The sequence below is a fragment of the Choloepus didactylus genome, chromosome 21 (assembly GCF_015220235.1).
Source record: "Choloepus didactylus isolate mChoDid1 chromosome 21, mChoDid1.pri, whole genome shotgun sequence".
In the NCBI taxonomy this organism is placed as follows: domain Eukaryota; kingdom Metazoa; phylum Chordata; class Mammalia; order Pilosa; family Megalonychidae; genus Choloepus; species Choloepus didactylus.
The window spans coordinates 26,077,581-26,096,194 of NC_051327.1; the positions used below are offsets into that span (position 1 = coordinate 26,077,581).

The 18,614-nt window shown below is 69.6% G+C and overlaps 1 protein-coding gene across 2 annotated transcripts; it reads left to right on the plus strand.

The window, feature by feature from the left end:
• Nucleotides 1-303: 303 nt before the first annotated feature.
• MICALL2 (MICAL like 2) lies at nucleotides 304-17,434 on the plus strand. Of its 2 annotated transcripts, none has more exons than XM_037814046.1 (17): nucleotides 304-588; nucleotides 5,755-5,803; nucleotides 7,516-7,657; nucleotides 8,042-8,163; nucleotides 8,601-8,710; nucleotides 9,426-10,223; nucleotides 11,140-11,408; nucleotides 12,072-12,165; nucleotides 13,369-13,529; nucleotides 14,370-14,486; nucleotides 14,973-15,037; nucleotides 15,117-15,240; nucleotides 15,471-15,561; nucleotides 15,678-15,751; nucleotides 16,436-16,550; nucleotides 16,942-16,988; nucleotides 17,247-17,434. In XM_037814046.1, exons 1-17 carry the CDS (start codon nucleotides 446-448, stop codon nucleotides 17,339-17,341), a joined length of 2,616 nt encoding a protein of 871 aa, XP_037669974.1. In that variant the 5' UTR covers nucleotides 304-445; the 3' UTR covers nucleotides 17,342-17,434. The 2 variants fall into 2 exon arrangements, with proteins under 2 accessions (XP_037669974.1, XP_037669975.1); XM_037814047.1 differs by having other exon boundaries at nucleotides 14,373-14,486.
• The last annotated feature ends 1,180 nt before the right edge of the window (nucleotides 17,435-18,614 follow it).

Below are 18,614 nucleotides of genomic sequence, written 5' to 3' on the forward strand. Positions count from 1 at the left end.
AAAGGCCGAGGCCTCAGAGGGAGCAGGGGGGGCCCCCGGCCGCACCCCAGGGAGGGAGCCGGCCCTGCCCCGTTCCCGCCCCGGCCCTCCGCTTCCCTCGCCCAGGGACGCGGGAGGCCGGGGGCGGGGCCTGCTGGCGAGGGCGGGCCGGGGGCGTGGCCTGAATGGGGGCGTGGCCTGCATGGGGGAGGCCCGGTTGGCGGGGGCGGGCCAGGGGGCGTGGCCTGCGTGGGGGCGAGGCCTGGTTGGCGGGGGCGGGCCGGGGCGTGGCCTGCGGGCTCCTGCCGTTCCCGCCGCTCCCGCCGCTCCCTCCCGCCCGGGTCCGGCTCAGCTGCCGCGGGTCGCCGCTCGGCCTGTGCGTCCGTCGGTCGGGCGGCTCGGCTCTCCGTCCGTCGGTCCGTCCGTCCGTCCGCCCGGCGCCCCGGCGCCCCCGCCCCGCGCCCGCATGGCCGCCATCCAGGCGCTGCAGCAGTGGTGCCGGCAGCAGTGCGAGGGCTACCCGGGCGTGAGCGTCACCAACATGACCACCTCGTTCCGCGACGGCCTGGCCTTCTGCGCCATCCTGCACCGCCACCGGCCCGACCTCATGTGAGCCCTGCCACCCGAGGGGAAACTGAGGCCCGGGCGCAGGGAATGGGGGGGCCCGGGGCGGGGGCGTCGCGGGGTGGGGGTTCCTGGCTGCAGACCCGGGCGCGTCAGGGGAGGCCGCCTCGCGCCCCGGGCAGCGCGGCCTCCCCGGCTGCTGTTAGTCAGCCGGTGACTCAGGCCGCGTCCTGGCTCTGGCCACTGGCCAGGGCCACCCCCTCCCTGGGAAGCGGCCGCACGGCTGCCCCCCCAGGCCCTCGGAGAGCCGCGGGTGTCCGGGACCCAGCCTGGCCCTTGGAATCCACCGGGGTCCCCAGGGGGAGGGGGTGGGGTGGGCGCCTAATGCACGGCGGGGAGTCCCTAGGTCTGCGGGCGAGAGGGGACAGGATGGAGGAGGCGGGCGGGGGAAAGTGGCCGGCCATCTCCCCAGGAGGACCTCGGCGCTGGGGGCTGGCGGGCTGGCTCTAGGCCGGACCCGGGACCCTCTCCTTCTGCTAGTTCGCTCAGCAAGCGCTCCTGGGCTGAGTGAGTCAGAGCCACCTGCGGGGACAGGGATCCAGACAGTGCCCAGGTCCGGGGCTGCAGGCTCAAGAAGGGTGTCCCCAGAAGGCCACCCACCCCAGCCCGGGAGCCTTCCGAGAACGCACGCTCTTTACACGCATTCCCTAGAGAGGTCGTGGCGGGGGGTGGGAGCACCGGGGTCTGGCAGGGAGGTCGCTGGGCCGGGAGAGGCCAGAGCCTCAGTTGGGTGTCTGTCTGTGTAGATGGGGAAACCGAGGCCCGGAAGGAGAGTTGCTTGCTCAGGTCACACAGCAAGTCAGGCAGAGGTGAACCAGAACTTGAGGCTCCCCCTGCACCCGTCAGAGCCCTTCCCCAAGCCCTGCTCTCCACAGGGGCAGGCTAAAGTCTTGCAGAAAGGCCTGCATGTAATTTCTCCTCCTGGGCCCGCTCCCGCCCGGAGGTTGTGAAATGCACTCGTGGGGGCCTCTGAGCGCCTCTCGGGCAGCAGCCTACGCTCCCCGCCCCGGGACAGGGCCTCTGTCGCCCCTGGAGAGAAAGAAGACGTCGATACAGGACGTGCTCCCACATCGAAAGCCCCAAGCTGAACTTTGAGTGAAGGCGGGCCAGGGATGGAGGGTCAGGGGGCGTGGGGACAGATGTGGGGTACCAGGGGGACTGGCCAGTCCCTGTGTGGAGTCTGAGCGAGTGGAGAGCAGGAGGTGGCCACTGTCTGCCTGCCCAGCGGCCTCGTGGAGGGCCCAGGCAGGACCCGACTGGGGCCTCTCCTAGCCCTGGGGACGTCCATCTGCTCCCAGCTGTGTGGGGTCAGGGGTCCCCAGCGTGGGTGGAGGCCCGTCCCGGCTCACACGGCCCTTGGGCATGCACAAGCATTGGGCGCCTGCTGCAACCCGCCTGGGCCCCTGTGGGCAGGGATTGACCCCCTAAATGGCCAGACATTGGCACACAGGTGGACGAGTGAAGACAGTGTCGCCCCGGGCGGTGGTGAGGGCTGGGATGGGGGCGGAGGGCAGGGATTGACCCCCTAAATGGCCAGACATTGGCACACAGGTGGACGAGTGAAGACAGTGTCGCCCCGGGCGGTGGTGAGGGCTGGGATGGGGGCGGAGGGGGCGTCTGTGGGTGGGCACGTGGCCGGGTCTGCTCCGTGTTGGCTGACATGACTCCACGCGTGTGACCAGGGCCACGTGTGTGTGGTGAGAGGGCGGCTGGGGACGGGGTCTCGCTGAAGCGCTCTGGCAGCAGGAAAGGGACATCCTGCTGAGGTGTCGCCTCGCTTTGCCTCCAGGACGTCCTTCCCTGGTCTAATCTGAGCCTCCCGTTTCCTCCTGCGTGGAGCTGGAGAGCAGCGGTGGGGGGTGCTGAGCCCACCGAGTGGGAGCTTGGGCCCCCGACGCGCTCACCAGTTCACTGCACCCACCTGGGGATGGGGGGCCGTGGCCAGGCGGGCAGGGGGTCACATCGAGGCCCACGTGACCCCCACGGGCCCCCCAGGCTCCCTCTGCAGTTCGGCACCCAGGCCCACGGGACACACCCGCCCAGGTGCCCACCAGCCCCTGCGGGTTTCCTGCAGGGAGGCCTCTGGTCAGGGCTTGGCGGCTGCCGCGCTGTCCCCCCAGGCCCCGTCTCCACAGCCAGGAGCCAGGTGATCCCAGGAACCGCCCAGAACAAACAGCCTCGCCCTGGGTGTCAGGACCGGGCAGGTCCCCTGCAGCAAGGCCGCGCCCCTTCTCCTTCCAGCCACCCGGAGGGGCCGAAGTTCCCATGGCAGGCCCGGGGCTCCCGGGGGGGCTGGGCTGGGCGGTGGGACGGGGTGCGGGGAGGCTTTGCCGGGTGCCTTCCCCCAGCTGTTTGAGGAGAGGGGCGTAGGGCTTCGGGCGGTTTGAGGCATCGTGGAAAGGCTGCCCCTGGGGTGTCGGGAAGTTGGGGTCCTGCTGCAGAGCCAGCCATGTGACGGGGTGACCTCAATGACTCCTGGGGCAGAGGCGGGGAGGGTGAGCTGGCCTTGCTCGGAGGCCTTGGGCCGAGGGTCCCCCGACTGTGCCAGGGGTCCCTGGGACTCGCCTGTGTTTGGGGGTCGAGGGACAGACTCCTTCTGAGGCCTCCTCCCAGAAGCCTCTGGGGCCGTGCAGAGGGGGGCACGGCCGGGCTGCCCCCACCGCCCACAGGGCCTCGCAGTCAGCGGGAAGCGGCCTGGGGACAGTGGCCTTCTGTTCCCGCCCGAGGCCCGCTGCCCAGTCCCCTCTGCCGCCCTGGCCAGAGCTCTGCCGCTCCAGCCGTCCAGCGGGAGTCCCAGCTGCACCCCCCTGGCCGGGCCCTCCTGGGGGTGGCGTGGGGGGGGTCAGGCTCTGCCCTGGCCGGGGAGGGGCGGCAGCGGGCCCGGGGCAGCAAGAGGTGGGGGATTCAGCCCGGCCCGCCAGCCCCCTCCTTCCTGCCGCCCTCCCCGGCCGGTGCCCCCCCGGGGCCTCCCCGGCTCCGATGTGGCGCCCACTCTCGTGCCCTCGGCCCCCCAAGGCCGCCCTGGCTGGACCTTCGGGCACCTGCTGCTTTCGCGTCTCCCCCTCGCCCTCCCTCTGCCTCTCCCTCTCTCTCCATCGCTCTCGGTCTCTCTGCGTCTGTCTGTTTGTCTGTCTGTCTGTCTCTACCTCCTCCTTTCCTGCCCCACCCCCTCCATGACGGATCAACTCCAGATGTGCGGGAGGGGCTGGGGAGCGGCTCTGCACCCACTTTCCCTTCTGTCCCCCACCAGCCCCCCCTGGCCACGCGCCCACCCCCTGCCTGGCTGCATTTTGTTCCAGGAAGTGAACAGTGGGGTCCACTCTCCGGGGCTTTGGAAGGGGGTGCACTCCCAGCACCCCGAGGTGCTGGGGGGCTGGGGGGGCTGCAGCCTCTCAGCCTCACAAGGACATTTGAGCCGCCCCCCAGCAGAGGGTGGGGTCACCCCCGAGCATCCCCTGGCCCAGGAGCGTTGGGCAGGCGAACCCCTCCAGGTGCACTGGCCTGGCCCGAGCAGCTGCTCTCGACCCTGGGGGTCCCGGGTCCCTGCATGAGCAGAGGCAGGTTCCGCAGCCCCCACCTCTGCCCTGAGGCTCTGCTCCACGGCGCCTGGCACCCCTGTCCTGGGGAGCCCCGGAAGGGTCTTGGGGCCCCTTGATCGCTGGAGCTTTGAGACGCTCACTCTGGGTCTGGGGCAGAGGCTTGTCCTGTGGGGGGGCTGGGCACCCCTGTGTCCACCCAGGGGGCCCAGTGCAGCCCCCCAAGTGACCAAGGCGGGGAGGGAGGTGGACAGAACGGAGCTGGTCATCCGCCCCGGCTGGCCGGGCACCGCAAGGGGACATGGCCATTCGGGTCCTGACCTCCGGAAGGTCTGGAGAAGCACCTGAGCGTCCCCAGGGACGGGGAGAGGGGGCAGGGGCCCTGCTGGCCAGGTACACCTCTGGCCGTGAGCCCGGGTGGGCAGCAGGCGCCGGAGCCTCTGCCCAGGGCCCAGCGGTGCCAAAAGCCGCCCTGCTCGGCCAGCCCGGGGTGGGGGCTCCTCCTGCCGAGTGAGTGCCCGGGGGGCAGGTCACACCGAGGGGTGATCTCGGCATCTGGAACATGTTATCTGGGAGGGGGGGATGGCCCAAGCTGGAAACGGCGGAGCTTTCCAGAAGAGCCAGCAGATGGGTGGACGGCTGGCCAGGAGCGGCAGGAGGGGCTCCTGAGGAGGGGGAGGGCAGAGCACATGGCAGCCCTGCTCCCAGCGCCCCCCGACCCCTGACCCACCAGCCTCGGTTTCCTCTTCTGTGCAATGGGCTCGCGGCCTGTGCTCCAGGGGTTTTCAGGGTCAGGGAGGCGGGTTGGCTCACCACTGGGCTCACTGGGGCCAGCTGTGCCGGCCAGGCCGGGCTCAGAGCGGGTGGGCACAGGGGTCCCGGGCCCCTCCCTGTCCACCCGACCCGCCCAGCCTTCCTGACAGGACCGCCCTTGAGCTCACCATCCGCAGTTCAGCGGGTGTCCTCTAGGACAGGGAAACCGAGGCTCCGAGCAGATGGGGCTTGCTGGGGCCCTGCATGAAGGCCTGGGGGGTCAGGATGCTGCCCCCATCCCGTGCCCCCTCCCCCCGGGCCAAGAGGTCACAGTGAAGGGGTCACGGTGCCCTTGAGGCCCCATGGACAGTGATGTGGACAGATGGAGCCGAGGGGCATGTTAACCCCAGACCCCAAAAGGCCGGCCGTGCTCGGACCCGGGCTTGTTCTGCAGGGCATGTGTCCGGGCGTGGGGTGAGGGCTGCCCGGCTGTAACTTCCGCTGGCGTGTGGTGGGGCACAGGGTGTCCGTGTCCAGCTCTGCCCCTGTCCACTCTGTATTCTCCACCCCGGGACGCCAGACCCCCCGCAGCCCCTCCCTGCTGAGCAAGTTGGAAGCTGTGCTGCTCTGAGCTGGTGGCTGGGCCTCTCTGGTCGGGGCGGGTCGGTGGGTGGGGGCTCTGGAGGTGCAGGCCAAGGCTGAGTGCCCAGGTGGCTGGGGCGGCCACAGCCTGGCCGTCCTCGAGTCGGCTGTGTGCCCTTGCCCCTTCACAGCCCCCACCCCATTCGCAGAAGCTGACCCTTCCAGCCCCCGACTCTGCTGGCCTCTGATCTGCTTTGGACACTGTGCTTTTATCTTCCAGAAACTTCGATGCTCTCAGGAAGGAAAACATTTATGAGAACAACAAATTGGTGAGCTGTCCCCAGACCGGTCCTGGCTGCCCAGGGCCTCAAAGCCGGGGTCTCCCCCAGCCCCCAACCCGTGTCTGAGGGGCCACTGGGCCCCGAGGGCTCAGACCTTTTCCTGAGCTCACAGTGAACCCTGACCTGGGCCTCTTGACCTCAGATTTCCGGGAAAAGCCTCTGATCTTGTGACCAGGCTCCATGGGGAAAGGAGGGGCAGGAAGTGGCCGGATGACCCCCTCCCGGCGGGCGGCCGAGCCCAGACCACCCAAGCAGAGCCGGGCCCGCGGGGGCGGCTCCGGGAAGGCGGCTGCGTGAGGGCCTGGGGGTGGGCCCAGCTGCCGTGCCCGCCCGTCGGGCCCAGGGTCCCCTGTGGCCGCTGTACCCTGTGGCCGGTGGGCGCCTTCCCGGGGGGTGTCCAGAGCATGGGCGGGGACAGGCCCCGTCACACCTGCGCCGTCCCACACGGGCCACTCGCCACCTGGGCGGCGTGGACTGACTTTTAACTTAATTAAAGTGAACTGAAATTAAACAGTCAGCTCCGCCATCACCCCAGCACTTGTCCAGGGCTGCTGGGTTGGACGGTGCAGGAGAGCGCATCCGCCACCGCAGAAAGCTCAGACGGGAATGGGTGTGGGGGCCGCGCTGAGAGGTGACTCCAGGGGAGGTGTAACGGAGTGGGGAGCCCCTGGAGATCAGACAGAGGGAAGAGCACGGGCAGGGCCTGGGCCGGGGGTTCCAGGCTGGTGGGGAAACAGTAGGAGGCCGGGGCAGCTGGGGGTGGGGGGGCTGGAACAGAGTGAGAAGGGGGGAGCTGGAAGCCATAAACATGTCACTATTTTCAAATTTTGCTTTTAAAAGGTCCAGAAAAATGGGACGGCAGGTGGCAGAAGCAAAGTGGATGGGTGCTTTTTTTAAACAGGGAGACTGACCACGAGTCTGTGAGGCTGATGGGAATGTTCTAGAAGGGGGGGCTTGATGCAGGAGGCAGAGGGCAGGATTGCTGGTGCCCAGCGTGGGGGGAGCTGGGCGTGGGGGCGTCTCCCGGTGGAACAGGAGGCCGGCTCACAGCTGGGGTTTGAGCTGAGAGAGGGGCGAGCACCACGCTGGGTGCCGGTGGCACTGGGTGGCGGGGCGGGAGGAGGTGGGGGCTGTGTGTAACCAGCGCAGTCAGGGAGGGGGCGAGGGGGGCTGGGGTGTGCTGCCCCGGAGGGGGAGCTGCAGCCGGGGGAGGAGAGCAGAGAGGCGGCGAGGGACAGGGACAAGGAGACCAGGGCTCAGAACTGGGGACCCGGACAGCACTGTCCCTCCCGTCCCCTGCTGCGCACCAGGCCATGGGGCACTTGGGGGGAGGGCGTGCAAGGTAGGGGTGGGGTGGGGGGCCGTCTGGTACACAGGAGGTGCTCTGTGAACACAGCCCCCTGCTCCTCCTCCAATGGACCCCCAGGAGGGCTCAGCGTGTCCCTGGTGGGGCTGGCATTGGCCAGGGCTGTGCAGGGCTGGAGGGAGCCCCAGCGGTGTTGGGGGCCATAGGATGTCCCCAGAACAAATGGCCCAGGCTGGGGTGTGTCCCGCAAGGGACTAGGGGCCCAGCCTCAGCTGCTGTCTGTCCAGATGGGGAAACTGAGCCCCAGGGTGGTCCCAGGAGGAGCAGACGGCAGCCTTGAGCCCCGACCCTTCCAGGCCGAGGGGGACTGCTGACCACCGCCCCATCCCCCCAGGCCTTCCGCGTGGCCGAGGAGCAGCTTGGCATCCCGGCCCTGCTGGACGCGGAGGACATGGTGGCCCTGAGGGTGCCGGACCGGCTGAGCATCCTGACCTACGTGTCCCAGTACTACAACTACTTCCACGGCCGCGCCCCCAGTGCGTCCGGCCCCCCGCCCCCTCCGTCTGCACCGCTGGTGCTCCATGCCGGCGGCTCCCGCCTCGGGGGCCTGGCTGCAGGCACCCCCACCCCCACCCCCATTTGACCCTGACTCATCTCCAGGGGGGCCGGGGTGGGGGGGGACTTTCTTCAGCCTGTGGATCCCGCCCCTCAGCCCCTCCTTGCTCCTCCCGCCTCAGAAATCCCCGGAATCCCTCCCGGCAGGGGGCCAGCCGCGCCCTCCATTCTGCCTTGTGGGGAAACAGAAAAGTCCCTCTGCCCTGACCCCGAGGGCCCCGGCGGGCGGGGAGGGAGGGGAGAGGCCGCCGGGGCCCCAGCAGAGGAGCCGACGGTCCTGGGGGACCCCCCTTGTCTCCTGCCAGTTGGGGGCGTGGCCGGCACGAAGCGGCCCCCCGAGGGCTGCGAGGAGGAGCCGCGGGGGAAGAAGGCCCCGGCCCAGCTGCAGGGGCGGAGCGCGGGGGCGGAGCGCGCACCCCCAAAGGCCGTAAGCGCCCCCCGCCCGCGGCCCCCTTATTCTGCTTTCTCGCGTTTGCCACCGGCTCTTATCGGGGGCCCCTGGGCCTGCAGGCCGCCCACCGAGGCAATGGTCCGGGCTGGGGCGCGCCCCCAGGGCCCCGGGAGCCTCGGATAGTTTATCCAGAGCCCACCGGGCCCGCTGGCCCCGAGCGGTGCAGACGGGGAAACTGAGGCCCAGGAGGTCCCAGGCAGAGCAGACCCCTCCGGGCTCCACCCGGTGACCTGCCTCCGCGGGGCCGGGATGGGAGGGGCCGCGACCTTTAGCCCAAAGGGTTGAAGGGACTCCTGGACTCCCCGCTTCTCGGGTGGGGCCGGGGCCTCCAGCCGCCGCAGGAGCCCGGGTGCTGGGGGGCGACAGGGCCTGGGTCCCCGGCCCTCAAAGCCAGGACCCCCCCCCATGGCCAGGTCCGGGCCGGCGGCTCCGTGAGCAGCACCTGCGCGGCCTGCGGCGGTCACGTGCACCTGGTGCAGCGGCACCTGGTAGACGGCAGGCTCTTCCACCGCAACTGCTTCAGGTAGGCCCCGCCCCGCCAAGACCACGCCCAGGCCAGGCCCCGCCCCCTTCCAGGCCAGGCCCCGCCCCCTTCCAGGCCAGGCCCCGCCCCTCCAAGGTCACGCCCTCGCACAGGCCACGCCTTCGCACAGGCCACGCCCCCCGCCCCACTTTCTTCTGCACCGGAGCTCTGAGCACGCCTGAGTGGGTGTCTCTTGCTCAAACTCTGCGCATGGCTCCCATCTCCCCAACATGCCACCAGGACCCTCCCATCCTGGCCGTGGCCCCTCGGCCTCTTTCCCTGACCCCACGGTGCCATTCCCCTCCCCCTGAACTCCAGGTGTCCTCAGCCCTCGCCTTGGGGCCCCCTCCCTGCTGTCCTTCAGATGGGCTGACTGGGCCTCCCTTGTTAGGTCTTTATTTCTGGGCCATCTGCAATCCCTTTCCTTAATGCCAGGGAGCCCCTGGGGGACAAGAATAGGGTCTCCCCAATACTCAGCAGCATCTGGGGTTGGTCGGCCCCTGAGGAGGTTTCTGGGGTGTCCGTGCTCTAATGAGGTACCTTAAAGTGGTTAGAGCCAGTCCAAGAGGTGTTTGTTGAATGAATAAACGACCACGTGGAAGGATGTAGAACCAGAGGCGCGTGCTCCGGGAATGGCACTCTGCAGGCACGAGCGGTGGCCTGAGCGGCTGGACAAGCAGCATCCAGCCCTTACGGCCCTACTTCCACCCCCCAGGTGTGAGCGGTGCTCCAGCACCCTGCGCTCGGGGGCCTACAGGGCCACTGCAGAGCCGGGCGTCTTCGTCTGCACCAGCCACCCCACCACCACCCACTCTGCAAGCCCCGCGCCACCAGACCTGGCCGCCCCCACAGACCCCAGGCCCCCCAGAGCCCTGGGGAAGGCCCGGGAGGTGGCTGAGCCTCGAGAAGCAGGGCCAGGGACCCGGTGGTCAGCTCGGGAGCCTGTGGTGGGCAACTCCACTGCCAAGGGTTTTGTTCTGGCTGCCCCCAACCCTGCCACCACCACCTCCTCCCTCGCCCTCATGGGGGTCCCGGCCCAGCCCAGGCTCTCCACGGGCCCCAGGGCTCCTGCCCCCTTGGGCGGCAAGGCCGGCACGCGGGTGACCAACAGCTCCCTGGCAGGCTGGTCGTTGCCGGCTCGGGGCACCGCGGCTGTCAGCCCCTGCCCCGCCATGCCCCCGGCTATCCCGGACCCTCACCTGGCCGTGTCACAGGACTGGGCCTCCTGGCGAGGGGCTCAGCCGGAGCGCAGCCCAAGCCCGGCGTCTCTCGGCACAGCCGCCCCAGCCTGGACCCCGTCGGCCTCCAGGACCCAGCAGGCCCGGGAGAAGTTCCTCCAGACGCCCACGGTGCCACCCAGCAGCGGCCTGGCCCCGGGGCCTGAGAGAGCAGCGCTGGGGCGCCCGGCTCCCGTGGACGCACCCTCGGGGGACGGCAGCAGGCAGCAGGCACTGAGCTTCCTCAGGAAGACCCTCCCGGGGCTCGGGGCGACGGGCGCTCAGGCACCTGGCAGGTGGGTGGGGTCAGCCTGGGGAGGGGCCGCGGTGCCGTGCTGCGTGTCCCCGGAGCCTCAGTCCCTCGGCTGGGAAACGGGGAGATGGGGACTGTGGGGGTGGCCGTCGGGCAGGGCGGAAGGAGGTCACTCTGCACCCTCCGAGCATCACCTGGGCAGTGGGTGACCACACTCAGGGTCTGGGTGTCCAACACCCACGCTACAGACGAGGGTCAGAGGCCGGAGTGTGACCCCACTTTCCCAGTCCCCACCCTGGTTGGGGCTGGAGCACTGGCCGGGGAGACCTGTGCTGGGCTCAGCCTTTCCCTCCCTGTTATCCGGGGTCCCCCCGGGGCCTTCAGCCTGTGGACCCCGAGTAGGCGCAGGTGGGTGGTGTGGGGGGCAGATTCCTGGCCGGTGAGGAATGAGATGCCTCAGACCTGCCTGAACCCCACTCACTGGGTCGGCTGCTGGTGCCCAGGGATGGGTCGTGGGGTGTGCCTCGCTGGCCCAGCTCCCCTCTGGGAACCCAGCTCGGCTGTCTAGACCCAGAGGACGGGAAGAAGAGGGGAGAGGAGCTGGTTGCATAACGGAGAGGGGCCGAGGCCTGCCCAGCGCACAGCCAGGCTCTGGCACGTGGGAATGCAGGATGGCCCCACAGGGTCCCACACACACAGGGCTGCAGGCCACCATGAGGACGGAGCTGGGCAGAACCGGGCAGCCACAGCTAAGGATGGGGGGTCTCAGGGGCTGAACCCCCGGTGCTGCCTGGAGTGTGAAGCGTTTTAGCCTCGGCTGACCCTGGGTTTATCCAGGGGGTAGAATCAGCTGCGGCCCTGCTGGCTGGAGCGGAGGCAGGCATTGGGAAGTGGCTCGGGGTGGTAGCAGGGGGAGCTCCTGGGCCCAGCTGGGCCTGACGTGTGTCTCTCGCACACAGGCCTGCCCCAGCCGCCTCCCCTGCCCCCAATTCCCGTCCCAGAGCCGAGGGGTCTGCAGCCAGCCCCTCATCCAAGCCCTCCCCATCGGCGTCTCCCCCGGCTCCCAGAGCTGCTACGAGGACTGGGCCGTCATCGTCCCTGGGTGTGGACACCACCCCCCAGTCATCCGTGTCACCCCAGCTGGGCAGGAAGGGCCCAAGTGTGTCCTCGGGTGCCAGTGGGGGAGCTGCTGGCCCCGGGGTGAAGCCAGAGGCCCCGATGGTGAAGGGTGAGAGCCCCTGGGGGGCCCAGGGCGCAGGGGCGGGCATCTCGCTCTGCAGCGTCCTGCAGGGTCCTGGCCGGGCCCTTGGGGTCTCTCCTCTGCTTCTGTGCCGCAGCCCCTGCCCCCACCCCACAGGGCTGCCCTGGGTATCCACTGCCCATTGCCCGGCCAAACGCCACCCTCCACCCTGTGGGGCTGCCCGCTCCATGCACATCTTGGTGCAGGGCGCCCAGTGGGTGTGGGGCCGTGACCCTGCTCTACCCGGGTCCGTGGGCCCCCACCCCCTGTGGGGTGTCACGGTCGCTGCTCCGTGGCTGACCCTCTGCCAGTCTTGCCCGTCTAATGCTGCTGGGTTCTCACGACCCTTCTCTGTGTTGCCCAATGTCCGAGGGCCTGTGGCCCCTCCCCGCGGGTGGACCCCTTTGGGGGTCTCCTGGAGCCGGTCTTTGGTTTAACTGATGAAGGCTGGGGCTGGGAACCACGCGGCCACCCCGGCCCTGAGAGTGGAGGAGTCTCCCCGGGCCGTGGAACCTTCCAGCACCGACAGGAACCGGCCCGCACTTACCGTCCGGGGCCCCTTGCGGGCTGTGGCTTCTGAGGGGGCTGCGGGGAGATGGGACATATCCCGTTCCCCCTGTGTCCTTGCGTGACCCCTGCCCCTCTCCCCAGGCCCAAGCGCCAGCCCCCAGGCAGGGGGGGAGGACGGGCCGACCGGATGGAGGGCACGTCTGAAGCCCGTGGCCGTGAGGGCCCCCGCGCAGAGGTGAGGGGCAGTGGGCCTCAAGGGGGTCCTGGGCTGGGGAGGCTCTGGGAGCCGGCACAGGACCGGGGGGCCCAGAGCTGCCCACAGGGGCACCCGGCGTGTGGGTGAGAGGCAGTGGCTGGCAGTGCACACGTGTGTGCGCACACACAGCTGGCTCACGGGACACGGGGACGTTCGAGGTTGGTGGGGGGGGGATCTCAGGGGCTCCCCGCTCTTCTCTGAACCGATCACCGTGGCGGAGGAGAACAAACGCTCGTTGCCCCCCAGGCAGGACGATGCGGCCAGGCTGAGACCCCACCCCACACGACGCTCTGCAGCGGGCAAGGGGTGGCTCCTCAAAATCGGCCAGCACAGGGTCTGAGCATTTTAGGGCCACCATAAGCACCAAAACTGGGGGACTTAAAGCAACAGAAACGTATCCTCTCATGATTCTAGAGGCCAGGAGTCTGAAGTTGCAGAGTTGGCAGGGCCCCTCGAGGTTCTGGGGGGCTCCTCCCCACCCCTTCCAGCTTCTAGTGACCCCCAGTTCTCCGGGCGCGTGGCTGCGTTTCTGATTCTGCCCATCTTCACGCGGTTTCCTCTCTGTCGTCTCCTCTCTGTCATCTTCTTTCTGCACGTCTGTGTGTCTGTGTCCGTATGTCTCTCTCTCCTTCATCCGATTCAGGGCGCACCCTGTCCAGCGCGCCTCCTCTTAATTTATTAATTTCATCTGCGATGACCCTATTTCTGAATCAGGTCACGTTCTCAGGTAAAGGGAGTTGGGACTTGGACGCATCTTTCTGGGGGACCCAGTTCTCCCCACACTGGCAGGGAAGGGGGTGAGCAGCTTCAGTGAGCTCAGCTGTGCCCTGGGGAGCGCCGTGTGCCATGGCTGCCGCCAGCTCTCTCACCCACCCCAGGGTGCAGAGCGCACACACACACACACACACACACACACACACACACGGCTGTCGGTGCCTTGCGTGTGCTTCCTGGGAGCACCTGAGCGTGTGCACACCCCCACGATGCCATCACACCAGAGCACCCAGCATGCTCCGGGGCGCCCAGGAACGTTCCGGCTGCATGGACGTGCAGGAGGGCGGTTATTTGGAACCCAGGCCGGCTGCATGTGGCTTTGTCGTCGAGGTGGCCCCAGCGCGGGGGCCGGTGGGTGCAGGGACGGCTTGTTCTGCCTTCCTCACTGCCCTCACACCTGTGACCCAGGGCTCTGGAGCTGAAGGAGCCAGGGGGGCCGGGAGAGCTGAGAGCGGGCGATGTACCCAGGAAGGTCTCAGGGAGCCCCAAGGGGGGCGTCCGCATTACGCTGACCCCCGTGCAAGCTGAGCGAGTGCCGGACACAGCTGGTCCTGGGCCCAGCCTCTCAGGTAATGCTGGACGGGAACCCCGGGGCCCCGTGGGGCTGCCTGCCCTGCCTCGGGAGAGTGGGCTTCTGGGAACCGGCTGCCAGGGGAGGCTGGGGGGCTTCAGCCTGGGGGTTAATGGTCGGAGGGGCTCCTGGGTCCAGCCATGCCTGAAGCCTGCCTCTTGCCCACAGGCCATCCCCAGCCACCCTCCCTGAGTTCCTGTCCCCCAACCTGAAGGGAGGGGGCTGTCCCGGCTCCTGGGTGCCTGGACCTATGGTGGCCCCTGCCCAGAGCGGAGGGTCAGGGGCCCTGCTCAGCCCGAGGAGTGGGTGGTCCTGGGGGGGTGAGTCTGCACACACGCATGCGTATGTGTGTGCATGCCTGCACACGTGTGTGCATGTTTGTACCTACATGTGTGTGCATGTGTCTGCATACGTGTGTGCAGCTCTGCGTGTGCTTGTGTCTGCATGTGTGTACATGTGTCTGGAGCGTGCTTGCACGTGCCTCTGAGTGTGTGTGCGTGTATGTTCCCAGTTGCCCTGCGTCCACATCCAGCTCCCATCACTGGATGCAGGACCCCTCTCTGCCATGCAGGGTCACGTCTGCCCCCCTGGGTGGGTGTGACAGGACATCGTGGGCAGAGGGCTGGTGGGGACTGGCTCCACGTCGGCCCGGAGGCCCACACCCCTCTGTCACTGTCCGTCTGGGGCAGGGTGCAGCGACTGCCCACCCAGCAGGCTGGCGCAGGAGCACACCCTGCTGAGCCTCTTGCCTCGGTGCTGGGTGGGCCACAGGCTCGGGCTTGCAGGGGGTGGAGTCCCTGGGCCCGCTGTGCTGACCTGCTCGGCTCTCCACCCTCAGCAGCTGCAGCCCCCTCCCCGTCCCACCGCAGGAAGCTGGCCATCCCTGCCAGCCTGGACATCTCTGGGGACTGGCTGCTGCCCGAGCCCCCCAGACGGAAGGAGGAGGACAAACCAGGTCAGCCCAGTGGGGCTTCTGCGCCTTTGGGGTGGGGATGAGGTGAAGGAGGCCTGTGGGGGGAGCCGATGCCAGAATGGGGATTTGAGGGATGAATAGGAGTGCATCAGGCCTGGAATGGAGGGGGCGGCGTTCTGGGGGAGGGGCTTTGGGTGACGGCGGCCCCTGCAGACCCCTGGGGGTGGGCAGAGGTTGGCCAGTTGGGACGGGGGGGTGGGCTTGAAGGTGGGGCCTTCCTTGGAGGGGTGCTGAAGGGAGGGGCCTCTTTGCCCCGGGCAGCCTAAGGGACCTGGTGGCCGAGGGCTCGGAGGGGCCCTGGGGCAGGGGGCCCAGGACTTAGCGTGGACACAGCTGCCCGTGTCCTGCAGGCTCATGTCCTTTGATGCCTGGTGGCCTGGGGCAGGGAAGCTGGGGTCCCGGGTGGGGTGTGATGGGGAGCGGGTGGCGGTGGCCCAGGGCAGGAGGCTCATCTCGCCCCTCCTCCAGGGATGCCCTCGGGCCCAGCCGGCGTCCCCCCTCCATCCGACAAGGCCGTGACCTCCCCCGTCAGGGTGAGTGGTGGGGGGTCTTGGGAAGTGGGGGTGGCTGTCCAGGAGGCCACGCAGCGCCCTCACCGTCCCTGCCCCCCAGCTGCACCCCGACTACGTGCCCCAGGAGGTCATCCAGAGGCAGGTGCAGGACATCGAGCGGCAGCTGGACGTCCTGGAACTCAGGGGCGTGGAGCTGGAGAAGCGGCTGCGGGCGGCCGAGGGAGGTAAGCCAGACCCCGAGTCCAGGCTAGCCCCTCAGGCCCCAGCCTTGACCTCTGTGGCGCTTTAGGCTAGACCCCCCCCAGCTGCCAGCCGCCCGCTCCAGCCCTGCGGCCACCCTTGCCCCAGCCCGCCGCCCGCTGCGGGTGCTCCTTGCCCTGCCTTGTGGCCAGGGGCTGGGGCTGGGGCTGGGGGCCCCTGGAGCCCCCTGCAGCCGGCCTGGCTCCCCTCGCAGATGACTCGGAGGATGCCCTCATGGCGGACTGGTTCCGGCTCATTCACCAGAAGCAGCTGCTGCTCCGGCTGGAGTCGGAGCTGATGTACAAGTGAGCGGTCGCCGGCCCAGGGCCCCTCGCACATGGCCGGCCCTCGGCCCAGGGTGGGCTGCGGTGGGAGGGGGCGGCCGGGCCGGGCAGGCTCAGACCCGCGGCCACCTGGGCAGGTCCAAGGAGCAGCAGCTGGAGGCGCAGCAGCTGGACATCGAGGGCGCGCTGCGGCGGCTGATGGCCAAGCCTGGTGAGCCCCCCGCTGGCCGCGCCGTGGGCTGGGCCTGGACGTGGAGCCGGGCCCGGGCGCAAACCTCGGCCCCCGTCCTGCTGTGTGACCTTGGCCCAGTCGCTGGACCTGGCTGTGCTGGGTTCTTCCTCCACTGCAGAACGGAAACCGTCCCACTCCTCCCGCCCAGGGCCAAGAGCACTTGAGTTGGTTTCCCGGGGTGCTTGGAGCAGCCCCTGGTGGGTAGTGAGCGCTTGGAAGGGGAGCTGTTGGCAGTTGTCTTAGTTCCCGGGGCTGCCGCGGCAGCACCACCCACAAAACCACGGTGCGCTGGCTGCTCGAGGCTGAGTCCGAAGTGGAGGTGCAGGGGGCTGCACCCCAAGCCCCAGGTTCCCTGGCCTCACCCAGTCTCTGCCTCTCTTGCGTGGCCGTCCTCTCTGTCCGTCCCCATCTCTCTGTCTCTCTGTGCCCAAATTTCCTGCCCCCTCCCCTCCCTCCTGCCCCCTCCCCTCTCCCCGCCCCCCGCCCCCTCCTGTGCCCACTGCCAGCAGGCAGAGCCTGTCTCCCGAGCCCCCAAGTCACCCCTTCCTGTTTGAACGGGGAACCCCGACACTGAGGTCGATAAACTGGTCAGGGGGACGCTAGTGCCTGAGGGGTGGGAGCTGGTGGGGTCGGGGGCTGCTGACCCCCAGGCGGTGCCCGCAGAGGCCCTGAAGTCGCCCCGTGAGCGGCAGCAGGAGCAGGAGCTGCTGCAGCGGTACGTGGGCACCGTGAACGACCGCAGTGACATCGTGGACTGCCTGGACGAGGACCGGCTCCGGTGAGGCGGGCGGCGCTGACCCCCAGCCCCTCCCCAGCCCCTCCAGGGGCGCCCCTCGCGGCCCCTCCCGTAGGACGTCCCTGCCCTGGCGCGGGGCCACTGGGCGCTTGCCGTGCGGCCGGTGCAGCCGAGCAGCCTGGCGCTCCCTTTGCTTTCACTCCGATTGATTTAAGCTCACGCAGCTGTGCGTGCCCCCCAGCATCGTCCACGTGGCCGCATCACGCCCCCCCGGGGCTCTCCCGTCCCACAATGAGGAGGAGGGACTAGCCCAGGCCATGCGGGGTGCAGGGGCCCCGAGCAGGTCGGCTGGGCCTGCCCTCCTCGTGTCACCCGGCGGGAAGCCAGCCGTGAGCCCCCCACGCCCCTCACGGCACCTCCGTTCCCCCCGCAGGGAGCAGGAGGAGGACCAGGTGCTGCAGGACATGATCCAGAAGCTGGGTAACCGTGGCCGGGCCCCCCATGGGAGTGAGCTCCCCATCCCTCCAGGGAGCCGAGAAGCCCCCGGAGACGGCAGCTGGGCCCCTGCTCCGGCCCCCCAGAGTGTCCCCTGAGGGCCCAGCCCGGGGGGAAGTCCCGAAGGCAGGCGCGAGCCCATCTGGAGGGCCTCCTGCAGGAGTGCCGGGCCCCCTTCCCTTGGCGGGGGCGGGGAGGGACCCCGCGGGGCGGGCAGCAGCCTGCTCTCCGTCCTCCCCGCAGGCCTCCGCAGTGGCGGCGGGGACCAGAGGAAGAAGTCCAAGTTCAGCTTGTCCAAGATCTGGTCTCTCCGGAGCAAGAATGGGACCCCCGAGTGAGCCGCGGGGGGCTGCACGGACCCCCCTGCTCTGGGCCCGGGCACTGGGAGGGGCGCAGGGCAGGAGCCCCTCAATAAAGAGGCTGCCACGTGACCTGCTCCCTCGCTCCCACCCCCGTGCCCCCCGGGTGGGCGCAGCAGCGGCCTGGGACGGGCAGCGTGGACGTCTCTGTGGCATCTCGGCCGTGTCCTCGCCCGGAGGCCAGGGGACAAGGGCTGTGGCCGACCCCGAATCCGGGCGTGGCCCTGGGGCCTGTAGCCTCTGCCCCCCGGGGTTAGAGCCGCAAAGTGGACTCCGGAGCCGGGAGGGAGGGCGGCAGGGCCCCTCCGAAACCCGGGGGGTCCTTTTGGCTTCAGCTGCCCCTCGGCTTGCAGACTCATCGCTCCCACCTCTGCCTGTCCCCCGGGGGTCTGCGTGTCTCCCGCTGGCTCCGAGAGGGTCCCCTGCCCTTGACCCGACCTGCCCACTCCAAATAAGGTCCCGTTTGCAGGGCCCAGGGTGAGGACCTGAAGGTGTTCTGGGGGACAGTCAGCCCACGCGGTGCCTCAGTCTCCCCGTCTGGGAGGGGGTTGTGGCCGCATCCCCCTGTTCTGTTTCTGCCACTGCAGGAGGGAGCCTGCCCCCAGGGCGGTCCTGGAGGTAGGGGTCCCTCACACCTTGGCTGGGGTGGCCTGGGGGCAGGCGGCAGCGCTGGGCAGGGGGCAGGTTCCAGGCCAGGGTGGGGCCCAGCCCCCAGCGTCCGGAGGCCTCTGAGGGGGTCCCAGGGGCTTGTCTGGAAGGAGTGACAGTGGGAGGGACCCAGAGACCTGCTTGTTGTCCCGTGGCCAGCTGCGACCCCGCCGACCTTGGAGGGCTTCGGGAGCCCCTGGGCACAGGGACGAGGGCTCCCGCCAGCCCCTCGGGGCCCCCCGCAGGCTCGGAGAAGGGAGGGGCCCCAGGCCTCGCCCCGCGATGGCGCTGCAGTGGGAACCCCGTGGGGCCCCCCGTCGGGCCGGGGCCTGTGTCCGAGGTCTCCCTCCCTTCCCTGACCTCAGTGTCCCCCACGAGCCAGACACGGCCCTCGCCTGGGAGGAAGAGGCCTGCACCCAGGGCGGGGCGTGGGGGCTCTGGGGCTCCCCAAAGGTGCTCAGCCCGGTCTGGTGGGTGGCCGGAGAGGGGGTGCTGGACCGGGTGGGGGGCAGAGGGGCGGGGTAGGGGGCCGGGCCCCGGTGTTGGGTCCCGGAGCGGTCAGCCCTGCGCCGGGGTGACCCCCGCGGTCAGCGATGTGGCCGCA